Genomic DNA, 27,862 nt, shown 5'->3' with positions numbered 1-27,862 from the left:
AAACATATTTATCAAATTATTTTAAACTCAAACAAATTAGTAAAAAATATGTAAAATTGTTCACAAAGTTAATACTACGGAGACTCACAGAGTAATACTTCAGGGACTCGCGGAGTAATACTACAGACTCGCAGAGTAATATTACGGAGACTCATGGAGTAATACTACAGAGACTAACAGAGTAATACTACGGAGACTCACAGAGTAATACAACGGAGACTCACAGAGTAACGAGGTGAGTAACCAGGCGAGTAACCAGGCGAGTAACCAGGCGAGTAACCAGGCGAGTAACGAGGTGAGTAACCAGGTGAGTAACCAGGTGAGTAACCAGGTGAGTAACCAGGTGAGTAACAAGGTGAGTAACGAGTTGAGTAACCAGGTAAGTAACCAGGTGAGTAACAAGGTGAGTAACGAGTTGAGTAACCAGGTGAGTAACCAGGCGACTAACCAGGTGAGTAACGAGGTGAGTAACCAGGCGAGTAACCAGGTGAGTAACGAGGTGAGTAACCAGGCGAGTAACCAGGTGAGTAACAAGGTGAGTAACCAGGTGAGTAACCAGGTGAGTAACCAGGTGAGTAACAAGGTGAGTAACGAGTTGAGTAACAAGGTGAGTAACAAGTTGAGTAACGAGTTGAGTAACAAGGTGAGTAACCAGGTGAGTAACGAGTTGAGTAACGAGGTGAGTAACAAGGTGAGTAACCAGGCGAGTAACCAGGTGAGTAACGAGGTGAGTAACAAGGTGAGTAACCAGGCGAGTAACCAGGTGAGTAACGAGGTGAGTAACCAGGTGAGTAACGAGTTGAGTAACGAGGTGAGTAACCAGGTGAGTAACCAGGTGAGTAACGAGCCGAGTAACCAGGTGAGTAACCAGGTGAGTAACGAGCTGAGTAACCAGGTGAGTAACGAGGTGAGTAACCAGGTGAGTAACGAGGTGAGTAACCAGGTGAGTAACGAGGTGAGTAACGAGGTGAGTAACGAGGTGAGTAACGAGGTGAGTAACCAGGTGAGTAACCAGGTGAGTAACGAGGCGAGTAACCAGGTGAGTAACGAGCCGAGTAACCAGGTGAGTAACGAGGTGAGTAGCGAGGTGAGTAACCAGGTGAGTAACGAGGTGAGTAACGAGGTGAGTAACGAGGTGAGTAACGAGGTGAGTAACCAGGTGAGTAACCAGGTGAGTAACCAGGTGAGTAACCAGATGAGTAACCAGATGAGTAACCAGGTGAGTAACGAGGTGAGTAACCAGGTGAGTAACCAGGTGAGTAACGAGGTGAGTAACGAGGTGAGTAACCAGGTGAGTAACCAGGTGAGTAACCAGGTGAGTAACCAGGTGAGTAACGAGCCGAGTAACCAGGTGAGTAACGAGCCGAGTAACCAGGTGAGTAACGAGGTGAGTAACCAGGTGAGTAACGAGGTGAGTAACCAGGTGAGTAACGAGGTGAGTAACGAGGTGAGTAACCAGGTGAGTAACGAGCCGAGTAACCAGGTGAGTAACGAGCCGAGTAACGAGGTGAGTAACGAGGTGAGTAACCAGGTGAGTAACGAGGTGAGTAACCAGGTGAGTAACCAGGTGAGTAACCAGGTGAGTAACCAGGTGAGTAACCAGGTGAGTAACGAGCCGAGTAACCAGGTGAGTAACCAGGTGAGTAACAAAGTGAGTAAATAAAACAGAGAGGTTTGATTGTAAAGATTTAAATCTTGTGGAAACAACAGTTAAAGTGTGTAAAGAGACAAAGTAAAGTTACTTGTAAAGTACAACAAACAAACCAGATCATAAATTAATACAAATATTTAATCCCTCGTGTTCATGAAATGATAAAACTCAGCAGCAGTTTTGATGTTTACCAAAGAAACCTGAAACATTATGACCACCTGTCAATCAGCGGTGGACCGGACAACAAAGAGGTTCAAACTAAAGTCAAACACGGAGACGAGCGAACGTTCGCAGTCACAGCTTATGTTCCGACGGAAAGGTGCAAAGGATCATGGGTAATAGTGATTGTTAAATAAATGATTCCAACATTAGAACGTTAAGGCGCTGACTCGTCAAATTGCATCTGAGTGACGGAGAACCTTCGTCCAGGACGAGTCCTTCATCTTCTCACCACGTGTACTTGCATATGATTGGACGACACGTCCAGAGCAACAGTGACTCGGAGCTTCTTCAAAATGGCCGCTCAGAGTTCCTGGTCCTTCGCTCAGTCCTTCTTCTGCACCTTGTCCTGGTTCTTCTGGATCTTCTGGTGCACGACCTTCAACGTGGTGAGGAAGTTTCCCAGGAACAGGACGAGGAACGTCAACGCCAGCATGAACACCTGAGGGTCACGTGACCTTTAGTACGTTTGAAAGTATTTCACGGTCACAGTATTTACGCTTGAATAGTTTGAAATGTTACGATAGTACAAGTTCTCGAGGTGTCACACGATTTAAATGTTTTTTATATCTTTTTTTTTTTATATTTGACATAAGATGTGTTATATTTTAACAATAATCCAAGTATAAATGTTCTGTATTATTATTTTTGTCTGTAGTCTTTTTAATTGAATATAAAAATGCCACGAGCCAATAGGAAAAGAGAACCGAGCTACTTTCAGCCAATCATGGTGATGCTATTAAACATTCACAGTTTCAATACAAAAGACTAATTCAACCCTTTAATATAGAAATTATTGAATTAAATTATATATATATATATATATTTTTAATTGATGCTTTAAACGACAACATTTCAATGAAACAAAGTAAACTTTCAACAATTCAAATGTTCAATAGTTCAATATACTGATGTCACTGAAATACTATCATAGTTACTAACAGTAGTACTTCAAACACGTCTTTAACATTATTTATCTTCAAACACCACAAAAGGCTTTAACTTGAAGAATAAATTCTTTCTACAGATGAACTTTAAAGTAACGTAAACAAACATATGCAGAGTATTGGCCATTAAGTGACTATTTTAAAAGTATTTATTTCAACTTGTAAACATGAGGCGTCGTCTCTCAACAACCCTCTCAGTTACTGTGACACGAACAGCTCCCGTAGTGCTTTGCCGCCCAGCCAACCAATCACAGCTGTGGATTCATTTGCCAACATAGACGTAGAATTTAAAATACAGTATTGTATCGACCAATCAGCCGCCAGTACATAGATCAGTGGTCTAGAAATGCATCATGGGAGTTCAGTGTTTTGTTGGCACCATCAACTATGATAGTATTTCAGTGACATCAGTTTATTGAACATTTTAACATTTTAATTGTTGAAACTTTATTATTTTTTTATGGAAATGTTGTTGTTTTAAACATCAATTAAAAAATATATATATCATTTAATTCAATAATTTCTATATTAAAGGGTTGAATTAGTTTTTTGTATTGAAACTGTGAATGTTTAATAGCATCACCGTGATTGGCTGAAACTACAGAGCTCGGTTCTCTTTTCCTATTGGCTCGTGGAATTTTTATATTCAATTCAATTTTCACATTTAGAACATTTATATTTGCATATAAATGTGTAAGTTGTGTAGTAGAAGTGTATCTGTCGTCAAATAAATCACATGCTTGTATCAGAGTGAACGAAGACAGTGTACTTCTAAAGTGTACTTCACTATGTAGTACTACTGTATGAACTCATCTACAACATGACAGTAGAAGGTGAAGCACAACATGACTGTAGTTCGTCACAGAAATACTATCACGAGACTGACTCTTCTGGATCTTCATTTCTTGGACTAACCGTCACTCAGAGTCATTAATGGAGGGAGCCTCGTACCTGCCACTCTTTACAGTCCTCGTGTCCAGCCAGACGAAACAGGGTCACTGAGTTGAAGAGCTGCCAGAACTGAGCAGAGAAGATTCAAGTCACGACTCGTCAAACCACTGAAGACCTTCGACTCACGTGACCGAAGAACAGGAACGGCAGGAGAAAAGTAAGACCTCGCCACATCCACGACTGGAAGCCCTCTGGAGGAACACACTCTTACTTCTGTGTACTTTTATCAAACACACTCTTACTTCTGTGTACTTTTATCAAACACACTCTTACTTCTGTGTACTTTTATCAAACACACTCTTACTTCTGTGTACTTTTATCAAACACACTCTTACTTCTGTGTACTTTTATCAAACACACTCTTACTTCTGTGTACTTTTATCAAACACACTCTTACTTCTGTGTACTTTTATCAAACACACTCTTACTTCTGTGTACTTTTATCAAACACACTCTTACTTCTGTGTACTTTTATCAAACACACTCTTACTTCTGTGTACTTTTATCAAACACACTCTTACTTCTGTGTACTTTTATCAAACACACTCTTACTTCTGTGTACTTTTATCAAACACACTCTTACTTCTGTGTACTTTTATCAAACACACTCTTACTTCTGTGTACTTTTATCAAACACACTCTTACTTCTGTGTACTTTTATCAAACACACTCTTACTTCTGTGTACTTTTATCAAACACACTCTTACTTCTGTGTACTTTTATCAAACACACAAGTCTTACTTCTGTGTACTTTTATCAAACACACAAGTCTTACTTCTGTGTACTTTTATCAAACACACTCTTACTTCTGTGTACTTTTATCAAACACACTCTTACTTCTGTGTACTTTTATCAAACACACTCTTACTTCTGTGTACTTTTATCAAACACACTCTTACTTCTGTGTACTTTTATCAAACACACTCTTACTTCTGTGTACTTTTATCAAACACACTCTTACTTCTGTGTACTTTTATCAAACACACTCTTACTTCTGTGTACTTTTATCAAACACACTCTTACTTCTGTGTACTTTTATCAAACACACTCTTACTTCTGTGTACTTTTATCAAACACACTCTTACTTCTGTGTACTTTTATCAAACACACAAGTCTTACTTCTGTGTACTTTTATCAAACACACAAGTCTTACTTCTGTGTACTTTTATCAAACACACTCTTACTTCTGTGTACTTTTATCAAACACACTCTTACTTCTGTGTACTTTTATCAAACACACTCTTACTTCTGTGTACTTTTATCAAACACACTCTTACTTCTGTGTACTTTTATCAAACACACTCTTACTTCTGTGTACTTTTATCAAACACACTCTTACTTCTGTGTACTTTTATCAAACACACTCTTACTTCTGTGTACTTTTATCAAACACACTCTTACTTCTGTGTACTTTTATCAAACACACTCTTACTTCTGTGTACTTTTATCAAACACACTCTTACTTCTGTGTACTTTTATCAAACACACTCTTACTTCTGTGTACTTTTATCAAACACACTCTTACTTCTGTGTACTTTTATCAAACACACTCTTACTTCTGTGTACTTTTATCAAACACACTCTTACTTCTGTGTACTTTTATCAAACACACTCTTACTTCGGTGTACTTTTATCAAACACACTCTTACTTCTGTGTACTTTTATCAAACACACTCTTACTTCTGTGTACTTTTATCAAACACACTCTTACTTCTGTGTACTTTTATCAAACACACTCTTACTTCTGTGTACTTTTATCAAACACACTCTTACTTCTGTGTACTTTTATCAAACACACTCTTACTTCTGTGTACTTTTATCAAACACACTCTTACTTCTGTGTACTTTTATCAAACACACTCTTACTTCTGTGTACTTTTATCAAACACACTCTTACTTCTGTGTACTTTTATCAAACACACTCAACTAACTTTTGTGTACTTTTATCAAACACACTCAACTAACTTTTGTGTACTTTTATCAAACACACAAGTCTTACTTTTGTGTACTTTTATCAAACACACTCAACTAACTTTTGTGTACTTTTATGAAACACACGATTCTCAACTTACTTTTGTGTACTTTTATGAAACACACAAGTCTTACTTTTTTGTACTTTTATGAAACACACTCAACTAACTTTTGTGTACTTTTATGAAACACACGATTCTCAACTTACTTTTGTGTACTTTTATGAAACACACAAGTCTTACTTTTGTGTACTTTTATGAAACACACGATTCTCAACTTACTTTTGTGTACTTTTATGAAACACACTCAACTAACTTTTGTGTACTTTTATGAAACACACAATTCTCAACTTACTTTTGTGTACTTTTATGAAACACACGATTCTTACTTTTGTGTACTTTTATGAAACACACGATGACAAGAGATTCTCAACTTTTGTGTACTTTTATGTTCTCGTTACAAAGATATTTCCGTCTGATCTTGTTTCTGCTCATGAATCATGTTTTATAACTTTAACGATTCATGTTTTAGATTCTGAGTCAACAGTTGGTGGATCAGAAAAGTACATGAAATAAAAAACTGTTAACATCACTAGTGTCGCGAGTTAACTGACATGGACATGTTATATTTGTTTATTATTATATTATTATTATTATATTTGTATATATTTATTATTAGAAAATCAAACTCTATGTGTAAAAAAAAAAAAAAGTTATACTTCAGAGACTCGCAAAGTAATACTTCAGAGACTCGCATGGTAAAACTACAGAGACTCACATAGTAATACTTCAGAGACTCGCATGGTAAAACTACAGAGACTCACATAGTAATACTTCAGAGACTCGCAAATTAATACTAAGGAGACTCACAGAGTAATACTTCAGAGACTCACAAAGTAATAGTACAGAGACTCAGGGAGTAACACTTCAGAGACTCGCATGGTAATACTACAGAGACTCACAGAGTAATACTACAGACACTTGCATAGTTATACTACAGAGACTCACAGAGTAATACTACAGACACTTGCATAGTTATACTACAAAGACTCACAGAGTAATGCTTCAGAGACTCACAGAGTATTACTTCAGAGACTCGCAAAGTAATACTACAGAGACTTGCATAGCAATTTTAAGGAGACTCACAGAGTAATACTACAGAGACTCACAGAGTATTACTTCAGAGACTCACAGAGTAATACTACAGAGACTCACAGAGTATTACTTCAGAGACTTGCAAAGTAATACTACAGAGACTTGCATAGCAATACTAAGGAGACTCACAGAGTAATACTACAGAGACTCACAGAGTATTACTTCAGAGACTCGCAAAGTAATAATACAGAGACTTGCATAGCAATACTAAGGAGACTCACAGAGTAATACTACAGAGACTCACAGAGTATTACTTCAGAGACTTGCAAAGTAATACTACAGAGACTTGCATAGTAATACTAAGGAGACTCACAGAGTAATACTACGGTGCATCTTCATATTTTAACAAATGAAATATTGTGACAGATTTCGAAGTACCATATAAAACATGTTTGAGGCGAGTAAGTACAACAGAGATGTTCGAGTAAAAAAAATAAAAATTTGGAAAATGTTTGGATTTTTCTATTAAATTAGAAAATAATCTCTAATGATTGAATTGAATAAACAGATTTCATTGACAACAAACAACAACAGTTAAGGTAAGGTAAGGTAAGGTAAGGTTAAACTTTATTGATCCCTCAGTTCAATAAAGCGTCAACATTTGAAACGCGAAACGATCCACTTTCATACAAGTGAACTCTGACCTTTGCTCCACATTGCAGGCGTGAACTCTGCACATGATTATCTGGTGAACTCACCCACGGTGAGGTCCAGCTGGTTCCGCTCGCCCAGAGCTCGCAGCCGGTACAAGCAGCCGCTCTGGTAGTAGTACTGGAGGAACTGCAGGAAGCCTGTACACACATGTACGCTCAGAACACACTCATGTACGCTCAGAACACACACATGTACGCTCAGAACACACTCATGTACGCTCAGAACACACACATGTACGCTCAGAACACACACATGTACGCTCAGAACACACACATGTACGCTCAGAACACACTCATGTACGCTCAGAACACACTCATGTACGCTCAGAACACACTCATGTACGCTCAGAACACACTCATGTACGCTCAGAACACACTCATGTACGCTCAGAACACACTCATGTACGCTCAGAACACACTCATGTACGCTCAGAACACACACATGTACGCTCAGAACACACACATGTACGCTCAGAACACACTCATGTACGCTCAGAACACACTCATGTACGCTCAGAACACACTCATGTACGCTCAGAACACACACATGTACGCTCAGAACACACACATGTACGCTCAGAACACACACATGTACGCTCAGAACACACTCATGTACGCTCAGAACACACTCATGTACGCTCAGAACACACACATGTACGCTCAGAACACACACATGTACGCTCAGAACACACTCATGTACGCTCAGAACACACTCATGTACGCTCAGAACACACTCATGTACGCTCAGAACACACTCATGTACGCTCAGAACACACACATGTACGCTCAGAACACACACATGTACGCTCAGAACACACTCATGTACGCTCAGAACACACTCATGTACGCTCAGAACACACTCATGTACGCTCAGAACACACTCATGTACGCTCAGAACACACTCATGTACGCTCAGAACACACACATGTACGCTCAGAACACACACATGTACGCTCAGAACACACTCATGTACGCTCAGAACACACTCATGTACGCTCAGAACACACTCATGTACGCTCAGAACACACACATGTACGCTCAGAACACACACATGTACGCTCAGAACACACACATGTACGCTCAGAACACACTCATGTACGCTCAGAACACACTCATGTACGCTCAGAACACACACATGTACGCTCAGAACACACACATGTACGCTCAGAACACACTCATGTACGCTCAGAACACACTCATGTACGCTCAGAACACACTCATGTACGCTCAGAACACACACATGTACGCTCAGAACACACACATGTACGCTCAGAACACACTCATGTACGCTCAGAACACACTCATGTACGCTCAGAACACACACATGTACGCTCAGAACACACACATGTACGCTCAGAACACACTCATGTACGCTCAGAACACACTCATGTACGCTCAGAACACACTCATGTACGCTCAGAACACACACATGTACGCTCAGAACACACACATGTACGCTCAGAACACACACATGTACGCTCAGAACACACTCATGTACGCTCAGAACACACTCATGTACGCTCAGAACACACACATGTACGCTCAGAACACACACATGTACGCTCAGAACACACTCATGTACGCTCAGAACACACTCATGTACGCTCAGAACACACTCATGTACGCTCAGAACACACACATGTACGCTCAGAACACACACATGTACGCTCAGAACACACACATGTACGCTCAGAACACACTCATGTACGCTCAGAACACACTCATGTACGCTCAGAACACACACATGTACGCTCAGAACACACTCATGTACGCTCAGAACACACACATGTACGCTCAGAACACACACATGTACGCTCAGAACACACACATGTACGCTCAGAACACACACATGTACGCTCAGAACACACACATGTACGCTCAGAACACACACATGTACGCTCAGAACACACACATGTACGCTCAGAACACACTCATGTACGCTCAGAACACACTCATGTACGCTCAGAACACACACATGTACGCTCAGAACACACACATGTACGCTCAGAACACACTCATGTACGCTCAGAACACACTCATGTACGCTCAGAACACACACATGTACGCTCAGAACACACACATGTACGCTCAGAACACACACATGTACGCTCAGAACACACTCATGTACGCTCAGAACACACTCATGTACGCTCAGAACACACACATGTACGCTCAGAACACACACATGTACGCTCAGAACACACTCATGTACGCTCAGAACACACTCATGTACGCTCAGAACACACTCATGTACGCTCAGAACACACTCATGTACGCTCAGAACACACTCATGTACGCTCAGAACACACACATGTACGCTCAGAACACACACATGTACGCTCAGAACACACACATGTACGCTCAGAACACACTCATGTACGCTCAGAACACACACATGTACGCTCATAACACACTCATGTACGCTCAGAACACACTCATGTACGCTCAGAACACACTCATGTACGCTCAGAACACACTCATGTACGCTCAGAACACACTCATGTACGCTCAGAACACACACATGTACGCTCAGAACACACACATGTACGCTCAGAACACACTCATGTACGCTCAGAACACACTCATGTACGCTCAGAACACACTCATGTACGCTCAGAACACACACATGTACGCTCAGAACACACTCATGTACGCTCAGAACACACACATGTACGCTCAGAACACACTCATGTACGCTCAGAACACACTCATGTACGCTCAGAACACACTCATGTACGCTCAGAACACACACATGTACGCTCAGAACACACTCATGTACGCTCAGAACACACACATGTACGCTCAGAACACACACATGTACGCTCAGAACACACACATGTACGCTCAGAACACACACATGTACGCTCAGAACACACTCATGTACGCTCAGAACACACTCATGTACGCTCAGAACACACACATGTACGCTCAGAACACACACATGTACGCTCAGAACACACTCATGTACGCTCAGAACACACTCATGTACGCTCAGAACACACTCATGTACGCTCATAACACACACATGTACGCTCAGAACACACACATGTACGCTCAGAACACACACATGTACGCTCAGAACACACTCATGTACGCTCAGAACACACTCATGTACGCTCAGAACACACTCATGTACGCTCAGAACACACTCATGTACGCTCAGAACACACACATGTACGCTCAGAACACACTCATGTACGCTCATAACACACACATGTACGCTCAGAACACACACATGTACGCTCAGAACACACTCATGTACGCTCATAACACACTCATGTACGCTCAGAACACACTCATGTACGCTCATAACACACACATGTACGCTCAGAACACACACATGTACGCTCAGAACACACACATGTACGCTCAGAACACACTCATGTACGCTCAGAACACACTCATGTACGCTCATAACACACACATGTACGCTCAGAACACACACATGTACGCTCAGAACACACTCATGTACGCTCATAACACACACATGTACGCTGAGAACACACACATGTACGCTCAGAACACACTCATGTACGCTCATAACACACACATGTACGCTCAGAACACACACATGTACGCTCAGAACACACTCATGTACGCTCAGAACACACACATGTACGCTCAGAACACACACATGTACGCTCAGAACACACACATGTACGCTCAGAACACACACATGTACGCTCAGAACACACTCATGTACGCTCAGAACACACACATGTACGCTCAGAACACACACATGTACGCTCAGAACACACACATGTACGCTCAGAACACACTCATGTACGCTCAGAACACACACATGTACGCTCAGAACACACACATGTACGCTCAGAACACACTCATGTACGCTCAGAACACACTCATGTACGCTCAGAACACACACATGTACGCTCAGAACACACACATGTACGCTCAGAACACACTCATGTACGCTCAGAACACACACATGTACGCTCAGAACACACTCATGTACGCTCAGAACACACACATGTACGCTCAGAACACACTCATGTACGCTCAGAACACACTCATGTACGCTCAGAACACACTCATGTACGCTCAGAACACACTCATGTACGCTCAGAACACACACATGTACGCTCAGAACACACACATGTACGCTCAGAACACACACATGTACGCTCAGAACACACTCATGTACGCTCAGAACACACTCATGTACGCTCAGAACACACTCATGTACGCTCAAAACACACACATGTACGCTCAGAACACACACATGTACGCTCAGAACACACTCATGTACGCTCAGAACACACTCATGTACGCTCAGAACACACTCATGTACGCTCAGAACACACTCATGTACGCTCAGAACACACTCATGTACGCTCAGAACACACTCATGTACGCTCAGAACACACACATGTACGCTCAGAACACACACATGTACGCTCAGAACACACTCATGTACGCTCAGAACACACTCATGTACGCTCAGAACACACTCATGTACGCTCAGAACACACTCATGTACGCTCAGAACACACTCATGTACGCTCAGAACACACTCATGTACGCTCAGAACACACACATGTACGCTCAGAACACACTCATGTACGCTCAGAACACACACATGTACGCTCAGAACACACTCATGTACGCTCAGAACACACTCATGTACGCTCAGAACACACACATGTACGCTCAGAACACACTCATGTACGCTCAGAACACACTCATGTACGCTCAGAACACACACATGTACGCTCAGAACACACACATGTACGCTCAGAACACACTCATGTACGCTCAGAACACACTCATGTACGCTCAGAACACACTCATGTACGCTCAGAACACACTCATGTACGCTCAGAACACACACATGTACGCTCAGAACACACACATGTACGCTCAGAACACACTCATGTACGCTCAGAACACACACATGTACGCTCAGAACACACTCATGTACGCTCAGAACACACACATGTACGCTCAGAACACACTCATGTACGCTCAGAACACACTCATGTACGCTCAGAACACACACATGTACGCTCAGAACACACTCATGTACGCTCAGAACACACACATGTACGCTCAGAACACACTCATGTACGCTCAGAACACACTCATGTACGCTCAGAACACACACATGTACGCTCAGAACACACTCATGTACGCTCAGAACACACTCATGTACGCTCAGAACACACACATGTACGCTCAGAACACACTCATGTACGCTCAGAACACACACATGTACGCTCAGAACACACACATGTACGCTCAGAACACACTCATGTACGCTCAGAACACACTCATGTACGCTCAGAACACACACATGTACGCTCAGAACACACACATGTACGCTCAGAACACACTCATGTACGCTCAGAACACACTCATGTACGCTCAGAACACACTCATGTACGCTCAGAACACACACATGTACGCTCAGAACACACTCATGTACGCTCAGAACACACACATGTACGCTCAGAACACACACATGTACGCTCAGAACACACTCATGTACGCTCAGAACACACTCATGTACGCTCAGAACACACACATGTACGCTCAGAACACACTCATGTACGCTCAGAACACACTCATGTACGCTCAGAACACACTCATGTACGCTCAGAACACACTCATGTACGCTCAGAACACACACATGTACGCTCAGAACACACACATGTACGCTCAGAACACACACATGTACGCTCAGAACACACACATGTACGCTCAGAACACACTCATGTACGCTCAGAACACACACATGTACGCTCAGAACACACTCATGTACGCTCAGAACACACTCATGTACGCTCAGAACACACTCATGTACGCTCAGAACACACTCATGTACGCTCAGAACACACACATGTACGCTCAGAACACACACATGTACGCTCAGAACACACACATGTACGCTCAGAACACACACATGTACGCTCAGAACACACTCATGTACGCTCAGAACACACTCATGTACGCTCAGAACACACTCATGTACGCTCAGAACACACTCATGTACGCTCAGAACACACTCATGTACGCTCAGAACACACTCATGTACGCTCAGAACACACTCATGTACGCTCAGAACACACACATGTACGCTCAGAACACACACATGTACGCTCAGAACACACACATGTACGCTCAGAACACACTCATGTACGCTCAGAACACACACATGTACGCTCAGAACACACACATGTACGCTCAGAACACACACATGTACGCTCAGAACACACACATGTACGCTCAGAACACACACATGTACGCTCAGAACACACACATGTACGCTCAGAACACACTCATGTACGCTCAGAACACACACATGTACGCTCAGAACACACTCATGTACGCTCAGAACACACACATGTACGCTCAGAACACACTCATGTACGCTCAGAACACACACATGTACGCTCAGAACACACACATGTACGCTCAGAACACACACATGTACGCTCAGAACACACACATGTACGCTCAGAACACACTCATGTACGCTCAGAACACACACATGTACGCTCAGAACACACACATGTACGCTCAGAACACACACATGTACGCTCAGAACACACACATGTACGCTCAGAACACACTCATGTACGCTCAGAACACACTCATGTACGCTCAGAACACACACATGTACGCTCAGAACACACACATGTACGCTCAGAACACACTCATGTACGCTCAGAACACACTCATGTACGCTCAGAACACACACATGTACGCTCAGAACACACACATGTACGCTCAGAACACACACATGTACGCTCAGAACACACACATGTACGCTCAGAACACACACATGTACGCTCAGAACACACTCATGTACGCTCAGAACACACACATGTACGCTCAGAACACACACATGTACGCTCAGAACACACACATGTACGCTCAGAACACACTCATGTACGCTCAGAACACACTCATGTACGCTCAGAACACACTCATGTACGCTCAGAACACACACATGTACGCTCAGAACACACTCATGTACGCTCAGAACACACACATGTACGCTCAGAACACACACATGTACGCTCAGAACACACACATGTACGCTCAGAACACACACATGTACGCTCAGAACACACACATGTACGCTCAGAACACACACATGTACGCTCAGAACACACACATGTACGCTCAGAACACACTCATGTACGCTCAGAACACACACATGTACGCTCAGAACACACTCATGTACGCTCAGAACACACACATGTACGCTCAGAACACACACATGTACGCTCAGAACACACTCATGTACGCTCAGAACACACACATGTACGCTCAGAACACACACATGTACGCTCAGAACACACACATGTACGCTCAGAACACACACATGTACGCTCAGAACACACTCATGTACGCTCAGAACACACACATGTACGCTCAGAACACACACATGTACGCTCAGAACACACACATGTACGCTCAGAACACACACATGTACGCTCAGAACACACTCATGTACGCTCAGAACACACTCATGTACGCTCAGAACACACTCATGTACGCTCAGAACACACACATGTACGCTCAGAACACACACATGTACGCTCAGAACACACTCATGTACGCTCAGAACACACTCATGTACGCTCAGAACACACACATGTACGCTCAGAACACACACATGTACGCTCAGAACACACACATGTACGCTCAGAACACACACATGTACGCTCAGAACACACACATGTACGCTCAGAACACACACATGTACGCTCAGAACACACACATGTACGCTCAGAACACACTCATGTACGCTCAGAACACACACATGTACGCTCAGAACACACACATGTACGCTCAGAACACACACATGTACGCTCAGAACACACTCATGTACGCTCAGAACACACTCATGTACGCTCAGAACACACTCATGTACGCTCAGAACACACACATGTACGCTCAGAACACACACATGTACGCTCAGAACACACACATGTACGCTCAGAACACACACATGTACGCTCAGAACACACTCATGTACGCTCAGAACACACTCATGTACGCTCAGAACACACACATGTACGCTCAGAACACACACATGTACGCTCAGAACACACTCATGTACGCTCAGAACACACTCATGTACGCTCAGAACACACACATGTACGCTCAGAACACACACATGTACGCTCAGAACACACTCATGTACGCTCAGAACACACACATGTACGCTCAGAACACACACATGTACGCTCAGAACACACTCATGTACGCTCAGAACACACACATGTACGCTCAGAACACACACATGTACGCTCAGAACACACACATGTACGCTCAGAACACACACATGTACGCTCAGAACACACACATGTACGCTCAGAACACACTCATGTACGCTCAGAACACACACATGTACGCTCAGAACACACACATGTACGCTCAGAACACACACATGTACGCTCAGAACACACACATGTACGCTCAGAACACACACATGTACGCTCAGAACACACACATGTACGCTCAGAACACACACATGTACGCTCAGAACACACTCATGTACGCTCAGAACACACTCATGTACGCTCAGAACACACACATGTACGCTCAGAACACACACATGTACGCTCAGAACACACTCATGTACGCTCAGAACACACTCATGTACGCTCAGAACACACTCATGTACGCTCAGAACACACACATGTACGCTCAGAACACACACATGTACGCTCAGAACACACACATGTACGCTCAGAACACACACATGTACGCTCAGAACACACACATGTACGCTCAGAACACACTCATGTACGCTCAGAACACACTCATGTACGCTCAGAACACACACATGTACGCTCAGAACACACACATGTACGCTCAGAACACACTCATGTACGCTCAGAACACACACATGTACGCTCAGAACACACACATGTACGCTCAGAACACACACATGTACGCTCAGAACACACACATGTACGCTCAGAACACACACATGTACGCTCAGAACACACACATGTACGCTCAGAACACACACATGTACGCTCAGAACACACACATGTACGCTCAGAACACACACATGTACGCTCAGAACACACACATGTACGCTCAGAACACACACATGTACGCTCAGAACACACACATGTACGCTCAGAACACACACATGTACGCTCAGAACACACACATGTACGCTCAGAACACACTCATGTACGCTCAGAACACACACATGTACGCTCAGAACACACACATGTACGCTCAGAACACACACATGTACGCTCAGAACACACACATGTACGCTCAGAACACACTCATGTACGCTCAGAACACACACATGTACGCTCAGAACACACACATGTACGCTCAGAACACACTCATGTACGCTCAGAACACACACATGTACGCTCAGAACACACACATGTACGCTCAGAACACACACATGTACGCTCAGAACACACACATGTACGCTCAGAACACACACATGTACGCTCAGAACACACACATGTACGCTCAGAACACACTCATGTACGCTCAGAACACACTCATGTACGCTCAGAACACACTCATGTACGCTCAGAACACACACATGTACGCTCAGAACACACACATGTACGCTCAGAACACACTCATGTACGCTCAGAACACACTCATGTACGCTCAGAACACACACATGTACGCTCAGAACACACTCATGTACGCTCAGAACACACTCATGTACGCTCAGAACACACACATGTACGCTCAGAACACACTCATGTACGCTCAGAACACACACATGTACGCTCAGAACACACACATGTACGCTCAGAACACACACATGTACGCTCAGAACACACACTCCTCGCTTAAACATCTGAATCCATTACTGACATGTTAAGAAAAACAGTATTTATTATTCACAGGTGGATTCAAAAGAAAAATGTTTGATCATGTTCTTCAAGGTCGCGTTACGATCCTGTGATCCAGTAGATCTGTGCTCTGTTAGTAATGTCTGGAGAGACTATTATACCAACGTTTATATATGGAATTTAAAATATTTACTATTATTATTCCACGGTAATTCCACACATAAACCATTTATGATATTATTATTTATTATTATTATACATTATTGTATTGATTATATTTATTGTCCGTTTGTTCCTCCAGTACTAGTATATTAGTTGTGTTTTTAGTATTATTATAGTATATTATACCTCAGTTCTCAATCTAATTACTGTTTTTGTCTTGTTGTCATGTTGGTTTGTTGGAAGAAATATTATATTATTATAAATAGAAGTATTGATTATTGTTAACTGCAGTTTTAACAAGATACATCGATTCATGTATTAATAAAATATATACAAATGATTTTCTGGAACTCCTGTTGAGTTCTCAGTATTATCTTGACCTTTAAAGTATATATTTTAGTGAGTATTGTTTTGATTGTTTAAGCGCTTTGTGACCCTGGTCTGGAAAAGCTCTATATAAATGCTAATTACCTACTTATTTACTATTATTTAATTTACCACATTTATTTTTGCACGCTTAACAATGTGTTTATTTGTTTTTTAATGGTTTTCTTCACATTTAATTCAATAAAATAATTCAATGCTAATAAATCATTCAATTTCAACCTTATGTTAAATTCAATGATTCAATATTGTGATGTATTTATCTATAAATGGTGAGAAGGTTTGGCATTAAGACAGTTTGTTCAGTTGGAATAACAAGAGATTATTTCATCGAAAGCCACTCTGGCCTGAGAACCTCCGTGAAGTCTACGCCGCCACCATAAGAACCCTTGAGTCGTGCCGAGTAAACGAGTGGATCCGTGACTCACTTTGATAGATGGAGAAGGACAGGAACTGGCTCCTGAACATCTGATACATGGGACCCTCGGGCCTGAGGCCAGAGAAGGAACTTCTATTATCCACCGTTACTCATGAAACCATCTCCGCGTGAACCTCGGGTCTCACCAGGTCAGCATGACTCCGGACAGGAAGGTGGACACGTAGTGGTGAGAGACCCACCAGCCCTTGATCCTGACAAGAGGTCACGGTCAGCGACGCTCGGAGACACCTGGACGACTGGGACTCACCTGGAGCCGTTGGTCATGAGGATGCTCTCCCTGATGGTCAGCGTGCAGTAGTACCACACCAGCAGGAAGTTGAAGATTTCATCCGTCACACTGAGGAGAGGCTCAGGGTTAGTGTCAACATCTCCACACCTTCAGGTCCGTCAGGGTTGGTACCGGTAGTTGAGGAAGAAGAGGCAGGTTATGGCTCCGAACATGAGGATAATGGTTAGAAACAGCTTGAACTTCTCGTACTCGTCCTTGTAGGCGAACCTAAGGAGAGAGAGGACGTCACCAGGCGAGGAACGAGGAGAGGAACCTGGAAGCAGATCTTACTTGGCCTGATTGCTGAGGAGTGTGACGTTGACGTTACCCAGGACCAGGTTCAGGTACAGTCTGAGGACACCAAGGATCTTATTCACTTCACGACTCAATAGACCAGGAGGATGAACCTCCACCGGACCAGGGTCCAGAATATTCTAGTAATGTTGGTCGAACAAATGATACATTTATTTAACAAAGTATTTTCATCTCATGGCGACACTGACGTCTCCACAGGTCGACACACAAACGTTAGACGTTACAAACACATACGAACAAACTGACCCGTTTTTCTTTGGTAAATACGCCTCCATATCAAAGAAAACATTTTCCTTCTCTTTTATTTGAGCCTCCATGTCAGTGATGAGCTTCAGTTGATCCTCGTCGCTCGACCGAGAACATCTACCAACACATGAAGGAACTCAAGTCAACCATTCAAAATCTCATGTTAGAGAGTTGTGTACACAAGGATACCATATATAGTTATAGTGATAGTGTAACAACGACATATGTGTAGTATTGTCCAGTACTTGACTCTGGTGTTGTGATAGTGTAGTAACAAGTATATGTGTGTAGTATTGTTGAGTACTTGACTCTGGTGTTGTGATAGTGTAGTAACAAGTATATACGTGTAGTATTGTTGAGTACTTGACTCTGGTGTTGTGATAGTGTAGTAACAAGTATATATATGTAGTATTGTCGAGTACTTGACTCTGGTGTTGTGATAGTGTAGTAACAAGTATATATGTGTAGTATTGTCCAGTACTTGACTCTGGTGTTGTGATAGTGTAGTAACAAGTATATATGTGTAGTATTGTCCAGTACTTGACTCTGGTGTTGTGATAGTGTAGTAACAAGTATATATGTGTAGTATTGTCCAGTACTTGACTCTGGTGTTGTGATAGTGTAGTAACAAGTATATATGTGTAGTATTGTCCAGTACTTGACTCTGGTGTTGTGATAGTGTAGTAACAAGTATATATGTGTAGTATTGTCCCGTGTAGTAACAAGTATATGTGTGTAGTATTGTTGAGTACTTGACTCTGGTGTTGTGATAGTGTAGTAACAAGTATATGTGTGTAGTATTGTTGAGTACTTGACTCTGGTGTTGTGATAGTGTAGTAACAAGTATATATGTGTAGTATTGTCCAGTACTTGACTCTGGTGTTGTGATAGTGTAGTAACAAGTATATATATGTAGTATTGTCGAGTACTTGACTCTGGTGTTGTGATAGTGTAGTAACAAGTATATATGTGTAGTATTGTCCAGTACTTGACTCTGGTGTTGTGATAGTGTAGTAACAAGTATATATGTGTAGTATTGTCCAGTACTTGACTCTGGTGTTGTGATAGTGTAGTAACAAGTATATATGTGTAGTATTGTCCAGTACTTGACTCTGGTGTTGTGATAGTGTAGTAACAAGTATATATGTGTAGTATTGTCCAGTACTTGACTCTGGTGTTGTGATAGTGTAGTAACAAGTATATATGTGTAGTATTGTCCCGTGTAGTAACAAGTATATGTGTGTAGTATTGTTGAGTACTTGACTCTGGTGTTGTGATAGTGTAGTAACAAGTATATACGTGTAGTATTGTTGAGTACTTGACTCTGGTGTTTTAATAGTTTAGTAACAAGTATATATATATATATATTTCCGAGTCACCATCACAATAAACAAGACTGTACTTCGGATCTTCTCACTTGTTTAAGCTGCATCGTAGATCTTTCAGGCATTTTCTCTGTTTGCTGATGGCGTTGCTGCAGGTTCCCTGCAGGTTGGTGAGTTCCTCGAGCTTCTGCCGGTACAACTTGTGAGTTTCCTGGGAAAATAAATAGAAAAAACGTTTATTTGTCCTAAAAAAAACTACGTCAACAAGCTGGTGACAGGTGGAGCTAAACTGCAGAGATGATCTTATTCAGTGTCGTTGAACAAACATGAAGGAAGAAAGAGTTTATGTTTTAATGGTCACAGGAGGGATGACACCTGTCCAGGTAATAAACCACTATGATGTAATTATATATAATCAAGTTTGAAGATATTGATTGACATGTCGATGAACCTATGGAACTACATGAGTCAATATAACACAACAACACAATCAACTACACTTGATGACTCGACTCAATGAATCGTTTGACTCATGGATCATTTCATGATTTTTATCTTCCAAACACCGAATCAGCTGTTTAGATTGACACACGTCTGATCCAATCAAATCTCTTGGTGCTCCACTCAGTGGGCGGAGCTTATGACAATATACATCAAATATTCACCTTTCTTAATTGAATTATTACAGAATATTAACAAATTAAACCCTTCAATATAAAAAACTAAACCAAAAATTATTAAATGCTTTTACATTTTATAAATAAAGTTAAAGTTCATTTGAAACTCATTCAATATTGTGATGACACTGATATACTTTCTGAATTAAACCATTAAATAATTCACTCTTTCCACAGGTGAACACTGTGAACTCACACACACGTGCATAAAAACACGTTAAAATACCTACACGTCACGTCGTTTATGAAAACAAGATGTTATTGTGTGTCGAACTCTTTGTTGTTGTCATCAAGTCAACACTACTGAGTTAGCATGTTAGCTCGACGCTAGCATGCTAATGCTAAACTCAACGTCTGTGATGTCGTTCTTAAAAAACTACAAGTCGCTACATTTCCGGGCAAGTTTGTGGTGGAAACGACGCGAGTATTAAAACACTATCGCAGTGTTTCAGTTGTGAGTGTGTGTTTTATTTCTCGTGGAATCCTTCGGTCTCGTAGCGCGGCTGCAGCTAACACTTGAACGCATCTCCGGCACAAGAAGTGCAAACAAAACATGTCAACACTGAGCACGTGATCCAGGTAAACACGATTATAATGTCGCGTTAACTTTGTACTTGTGTGAAGAAGGACACGGAATGAATGAATGAATGAAGGAATGAATGAATGAATGGAGGAGAGAAAAGGCTGCAAGTCCAGCAGTTGTTTGTCTGAACTGAGCTCAGAACAGTTTGTTTTCACCTGCAGCTGCTGATATTCCACGTCGATCTCCTCCCACTCCGACACCAACTTCAGGCTCGACATCGTGACACAGAATCTGTGCCACAAGATCACGGAGAGGAAAAAAACAGACGTCAACCTTTCCAGAGTCTCCGCATCGCTCAGGCTGACGGTCACTGCGCATGCGCACACGCGAAGGACGACGCTCCGAGACACCGAGAGAAAAACGGTAAGTTTTTTTTATTTTTCTCTAAATATATTGAAACTGTTTCAACTGAAGAGCAAAACTCGAGAGTCAGTCCTGCTTCACGATGCTTCGGTTAAAGTAAAATAATAAACACAACCTTACGTGTGGACGCAGCTTTGGTTGCCTGGATACCATCAACTCTTTGTGTTTTAACAAAGTTTTTGTTGTTGAATAAAAGTATTTTTCTTTCTTTCATGATGTGTCTCAGGTTCAGAACCTACTGTTGGAGAACATTATCATCTTTTAACACTGATTCTTAGGCAGAAGTCAGTCGTGATTCATTCAATATCAAACTTTAAACACGTTTTTAATAAAATATCACTTAAACCAGACTAATGTACATGTTATTGTCATGATAGTTACAGTAAGTTACACATGTTATAGTTACAGTAGTCTGTGTTTATCTTTGTTCACTTTCAATAAAGTCAATTAAACCAAATTCTACTTGTTTAAGGCAGGATTATGTTTACTCTTCACTTTATTACAGCATTATTTATAAATCTCCATCTAAATCAGGGATTCTATTCCCACAGGGTTACTTTATATGTTTTATATTATGACGTATAAACGGTGTGTTTTCATGATGAATGACGACAGTAAAGAGTATTTCATCTTAAATGACGTCCGTGAGGTACATCGATCCAAACGTCATGATGGATAATAATATAAACCAGTGAGTTTTATCTTGACCTTTAAAATATATACTTTATTGAATATTGTTTTGATTGTTTAAGCGCTTTGTGACCCTGGTCTGGAAAAGCGCTATATAAATAAAAATTACTTACTTACTTACTTACTTACACAAAACAAGATAATAATAAAACAAGATTAAAAATAAATATCACATAAAAACGTCAAAAAAAGAAGCCTTTAATTTGATCGCATATTGTATCATTTTTCATTTTATTTAAAGATCCTCAAGAAAAACTCTTTATTATTATTATTATTATTTTTTTAAATCAGTGGATAATATAAAGTCTAGTTATTGCGCAACATCATCCAATAGAGCAAATAAAACAAACTTGTTGTTTTATTGTAAAATATTTATTTTAGAAATATAATATTAAACCTATAAAATAAAGAGAAATAAGATAAACATATGTAATGACTTAAACAAGTTAAAAGTATTTATTTACCATCATAAACATACATGTCATGAGGGCCACACTAGCACCGTCACATGACCACATGTGGCCCCGGGGTCAGTTCATGACCTTGAGAGTTCCCCGTGTGGGTCAGTTCATGACCTTGAGAGTTCCCCGTGTGGGTCAGTTCACGACCTTGAGAGTTCCCCGTGTGGGTCAGTTCACGACCTTGAGAGTTCCCCGTGTGGGTCAGTTCATGACCTTGAGAGTTCCCCGTGTGGGTCAGTTCACGACCTTGAGAGTTCCCCGTGTGGGTCAGTTCATGACCTTGAGAGTTCCCCGTGTGGGTCAGTTCACGACCTTGAGAGTTCCCCGTGTGGGTCAGTTCACGACCTTGAGAGTTCCCCGTGTGGGTCAGTTCATGACCTTGAGAGTTCCCCGTGTGGGTCAGTTCACGACCTTGAGAGTTCCCCGTGTGGGTCAGTTCATGACCTTGAGAGTTCCCCGTGTGGGTCAGTTCATGACCTTGAGAGTTCCCCGTGTGGGTCAGTTCATGACCTTGAGAGTTCCCTGTGTGGGTCAGTTCATGACCTTGAGAGTTCCCTGTGTGGGTCAGTTCATGACCTTGAGAGTTCCCCGTGTGGGTCAGTTCATGACCTTGAGAGTTCCCCGTGTGGGTCAGTTCATGACCTTGAGAGTTCCCCGTGTGGGTCAGTTCACGACTTTGAGAGTTCCCCGTGTGGGTCAGTTCACGACTTTGAGAGTTCCCCGTGTGGGTCAGTTCATGACCTTGAGAGTTCCCCGTGTGGGTCAGTTCATGACCTTGAGAGTTCCCCGTGTGGGTCAGTTCATGACCTTGAGAGTTCCCCGTGTGGGTCAGTTCATGACCTTGAGAGTTCCCCGTGTGGGTCAGTTCATGACCTTGAGAGTTCCCCGTGTGTTCCAGTGATGCCGTTCCTCAAGACCCCGAAGACGAGTCCGTCTCGCTCGTCGCTCCTGGAATCCTCCGCGAGGAAGTGTGGCCTGAGAAGCTCTGTGTTCTCGCTCAGTGGAGACGAGTTCAGAGGAGAGTGGCTGGACGACAGGAGACATGGTGACACGCTTCAATAACATAAAATAAAATAAAATAAAATAAAATAAAATAAAATAAAATAAAATAAAATAAAATAAAATAAAATAAAATAAAATAAAATAAAATAAAATAAAATTGAATGAAAAGAAATGAATTGAGTTCAGTTGAATTAAATTAAATTAAATTAAATTAAATTAAATTAAATTAAATTAAATTAAATGTAAGTGAATGGAATTGAATTGAATTGAATTGAATTGAATTGAATTGAATTGAATTGAATGGAATGGAATTGAATTGAATTGAATTGAATTGAATGGAATTGAATGGAATGGAATGGAATTGAATTGAATTGAATTGAATTGAATTGAATTGAATGGAATTGAATGGAATGGAATGGAATGGAATGGAATGGAATGGAATGGAATTGAATTGAATTGAATTGAATGGAATGGAATGGAATGGAATGGAATGGAATTGAATTGAATTGAATGGAATGGAATGGAATTGAATTGAATTGAATTGAATTGAATTGAATTGAATTGAATTGAATGGAATTGAATGGAATGGAATGGAATGGAATGGAATTGAATTGAATTGAATTGAATGGAATGGAATGGAATTGAATTGAATTGAATTGAATTGAATTGAATTGAATGGAATTGAATTGAATTGAATTGAATGGAATGGAATGGAATGGAATTGAATGGAATGGAATGGAATTTAATTTAATTTAATTTAATGGAATTTAATTTAATTTAATTTAATTTAATTTAATTTAATTTAATTTAATTTAATTTAATTTAATTTAATGGAATTGAATTTAATTTAATGGAATTGAATTGAATTGAATTGAATGGAATTGAATTGAATGGAATTGAATTGAATTGAATTTAATGGAATTGAATTTAATTGAATTGAATTGAATGGAATGGAATGGAATTGAATGGAATTGAATTGAATTGAATTTAATGGAATTGAATTGAATTGAATTGAATTGAATTGAATTGAATTGAATTGAATTGAATTGAATTAAATGAACGATACGATCCAGGTCACGGGACGCAGGTGTGGAAGAACGCCGGCGCCCTCTACCAGGGAGGATGGAAGTCTGGTCGACGTGACGGGTTCGGCACGTACAGCGTGGAAGCCTCGGGCAGGAAGTACGAGCGACAGTACGTCGGCCAGTGGAGACGAGGACAGAAACACGTGAGTATCTGAGCAGACGTTCGCGACTTCGCTGGAGAAACCGTTGGTTCGTTCTCCAGGGTCACGGGACCTTCTACTACAGTGACGGATCCTTCTACGAGGGAGGCTGGAGCGAGGACCAGAGGAGCGGTCCTGGATCGCTGTACCAGGAGGACTTCATCTACCAGGGTCAGTGGCTGAAGGACACGTTTCACGGAGACGGACGTTTGCTGTTACGTGAGTTCGACCGAAACTTGAGTCGTGCTCTCATGTCGACTAACGTTGATTATCTTCAGAGTCATCGGTTGTTTTTAGAGTTATAGACAAAAAATTTGTTCATTTTAATGTAGCGACTGGAGCTCAGTTGTCTTCGTCTTCATTGTCGTCCAAAAAGACTTAAAAACATCTAAATATTCTGCTCGACTGTAACGTCCTCTTGTGCTGAAGACAAGAGACATTGTTCAGAAAACACTTATTCATTCATTTTCTACTGAATCGCTCATGGGGGTCCCAGTTTTTCGGGTGAGAGGCAGGGGACACCCTGGACAGGACACCAGTCCGTCTCAGGACACGCAAAGACACACAACATTCACACACACACTCATACCTACAGACAAGTTCTCAATCAACCTCTGTATGTTTTTTTGACTGTGGGAGGAAACCGGAGTGTCCGGAGTAAACCCACACAACACGGAGAGAACAAAAAACCAGAAGGATGTGTCTCGCCTGCAGTTCATACTAAACTCTGCAGCCAGAATTCTGAGCCGCTCTAGTAGAAGAACTCACATTTCTCCTTCAAACTCTTCACTGGCTGCTCTAGTAGAAGAACTCACATTTCTCCTTCAAACTCTTCACTGGCTGCTCTAGTAGAAGAACTCACATTTCTCCTTCAAACTCTTCACTGGCTGCTCTAGTAGAAGAACTTACATTTCTCCTTCAAACTCTTCACTGGCTGCTCTAGTAGAAGAACTCACATTTCTCCTTCAAACTCTTCACTGGCTGCTCTAGTAGAAGAACTCACATTTCTCCTTCAAACTCTTCACTGGCTGCTCTAGTAGAAGAACTCACATTTCTCCTTCAAACTCTTCACTGGCTGTCAGTTTCTTTCAGGATCATTTGAAAATTCTGGTTCTTACTTTCAGATCTATTCATGGTCAGACCTTCCATCAGTGATCTGATCCAGACTTACACCCCAGCTCGGGCTCTGAGGTCTGTGGATCAGAATCTACTTATGGTTCCTGAACTTTAGGACCAGAGGAGAGAAATCCTTCCAGACTGTTGCTCCTAAGCTTTGGAACGATCTCTGTGTTTGATGATCTACTGACTCCTTCAAGAAACATCTGTGTTTGATGATCTACTGACTCCTTCAAGAAACATCTGTGTTTGATGATCTACTGACTCCTTCAAGAAACATCTGTGTTTGATGATCTACTGACTCCTTCAAGAAACATGTGTGTTTGATGATCTACTGACTCCTTCAAGAAACATGTGTGTTTGATGATCTACTGACTCCTTCAAGAAACATGTGTGTTTGATGATCTACTGACTCCTTCAAGAAACATCTGTGTTTGATGATCTACTGACTCCTTCAAGAAACATCTGTGTTTGATGATCTACTGACTCCTTCAAGAAACATCTGTGTTTGATGATCTACTGACTCCTTCAAGAAACATCTGTGTTTGATGATCTACTGACTCCTTCAAGAAACATCTGTGTTTGATGATCTACTGACTCCTTCAAGAAACATCTGTGTTTGATGATCTACTGACTCCTTCAAGAAACATCTCAAGACACTTTTATTTGAGCTTTTCCTTGATTTTCTGGAACTCCTGTTGTGTTATCAGTGTTATCTTGATCTGTTAAGTATATATTTTATTGAATATTGTTTTGATTGTTTAAGTTCTTTGTGACCCTGGTCTGGAAAAGCTCTACAAATATAAATGACTTATCTTCATTCACAGCAAACGGGAACAGCTACGAAGGATCCTGGAGAGACGGAGAGAAGAGTGGACCTGGAAAGTTCTTCTACGCCGACACGGGGCTGGTGTACGAGGGGTTCTGGTCCAAAGGAGCCCCGAAGTGTGGGACCATATCCTCGGATCCCGGTGATCCTCCGTCCACTCGCAAGTTCCCACTTCCAGAGGTGAACACTGACCTGAGGTCAGGGTCGAGACACTTCAACCTCCTTCTCTGCTTCAGGTTCAACTGGTTGATGCCGACGAAGTTCTACAAGAAGCCAAGTCCGTCTGGACGTCAGCGGGAGACGGTTCTGAACCATCGACGGGAGGAGTCGCTCAGAGTGGACCTTGAACTCTGGAGACTCTTCCACGGCTTTGTATCGAACCACGACGGCAAAATAAACGATTGTTGGTTTTC

The 27,862-nt window shown here is 41.7% G+C and overlaps 2 protein-coding genes across 3 annotated transcripts; one reads left to right on the top strand and one right to left on the bottom strand.

Annotated features, from left to right (window-relative positions):
• Window positions 1-1,771: 1,771 nt before the first annotated feature.
• On the bottom strand, window positions 1,772-22,048 carry tmem120b (transmembrane protein 120B). Its single transcript, XM_087790464.1, has 12 exons — window positions 21,919-22,048; window positions 20,596-20,714; window positions 19,179-19,295; window positions 18,909-18,968; window positions 18,750-18,845; window positions 18,597-18,686; window positions 18,475-18,540; window positions 18,339-18,400; window positions 7,592-7,684; window positions 3,895-3,959; window positions 3,769-3,837; window positions 1,772-2,312 (listed from the first exon to the last, which is right to left on the bottom strand). Exons 1-12 carry the CDS (start codon window positions 21,979-21,981, stop codon window positions 2,196-2,198), a joined length of 1,017 nt encoding a protein of 338 aa, XP_087646590.1. The 5' UTR covers window positions 21,982-22,048; the 3' UTR covers window positions 1,772-2,195.
• On the top strand, window positions 22,044-27,814 carry LOC148079017 (MORN repeat-containing protein 3-like). 2 transcript variants are annotated; one of them, XM_087790466.1, is made up of 6 exons: window positions 22,044-22,126; window positions 24,176-24,322; window positions 25,353-25,507; window positions 25,567-25,675; window positions 27,448-27,629; window positions 27,686-27,814. In XM_087790466.1, exons 2-6 carry the CDS (start codon window positions 24,178-24,180, stop codon window positions 27,794-27,796), a joined length of 702 nt encoding a protein of 233 aa, XP_087646592.1. In that variant the 5' UTR covers window positions 22,044-22,126; window positions 24,176-24,177; the 3' UTR covers window positions 27,797-27,814. The 2 variants fall into 2 exon arrangements, with proteins under 2 accessions (XP_087646592.1, XP_087646591.1); XM_087790465.1 differs by having other exon boundaries at window positions 25,567-25,723.
• The last annotated feature ends 48 nt before the right edge of the window (window positions 27,815-27,862 follow it).

Source organism: Callionymus lyra, chromosome 5, assembly GCF_982586985.1.
Source record: "Callionymus lyra chromosome 5, fCalLyr1.hap1.1, whole genome shotgun sequence".
NCBI classification, from domain to species: Eukaryota; Metazoa; Chordata; class Actinopteri; order Syngnathiformes; family Callionymidae; genus Callionymus; species Callionymus lyra.
The sequence above is the reverse complement of the archived record's forward strand: the minus strand, read 5'-3'. Positions and strand labels throughout refer to the sequence as shown.

Coding starts and splice junctions, on each gene's coding strand:
- LOC148079017 (XM_087790465.1), top strand. CDS start 24,178: ATGCCGTTCCTCAAGACCCCGAAGACGAGTCCGTCTCGCTCGTCGCTC. Junction 24,323..25,352: donor GCTGGACGACAGGAGACATG/GTGACACGCTTC, acceptor GATACGATCCAG/GTCACGGGACGCAGGTGTGG. Junction 25,724..27,447: donor AGACGGACGTTTGCTGTTAC/GTGAGTTCGACC, acceptor CTTCATTCACAG/CAAACGGGAACAGCTACGAA.
- tmem120b (XM_087790464.1), bottom strand. CDS start 21,981: ATGTCGAGCCTGAAGTTGGTGTCGGAGTGGGAGGAGATCGACGTGGAA. Junction 3,960..7,591: donor CCAGCTGGACCTCACCGTGG/GTGAGTTCACCA, acceptor GTGTTCCTCCAG/AGGGCTTCCAGTCGTGGATG. Junction 2,313..3,768: donor AGGACTGTAAAGAGTGGCAG/GTACGAGGCTCC, acceptor CGTGACCCTCAG/GTGTTCATGCTGGCGTTGAC.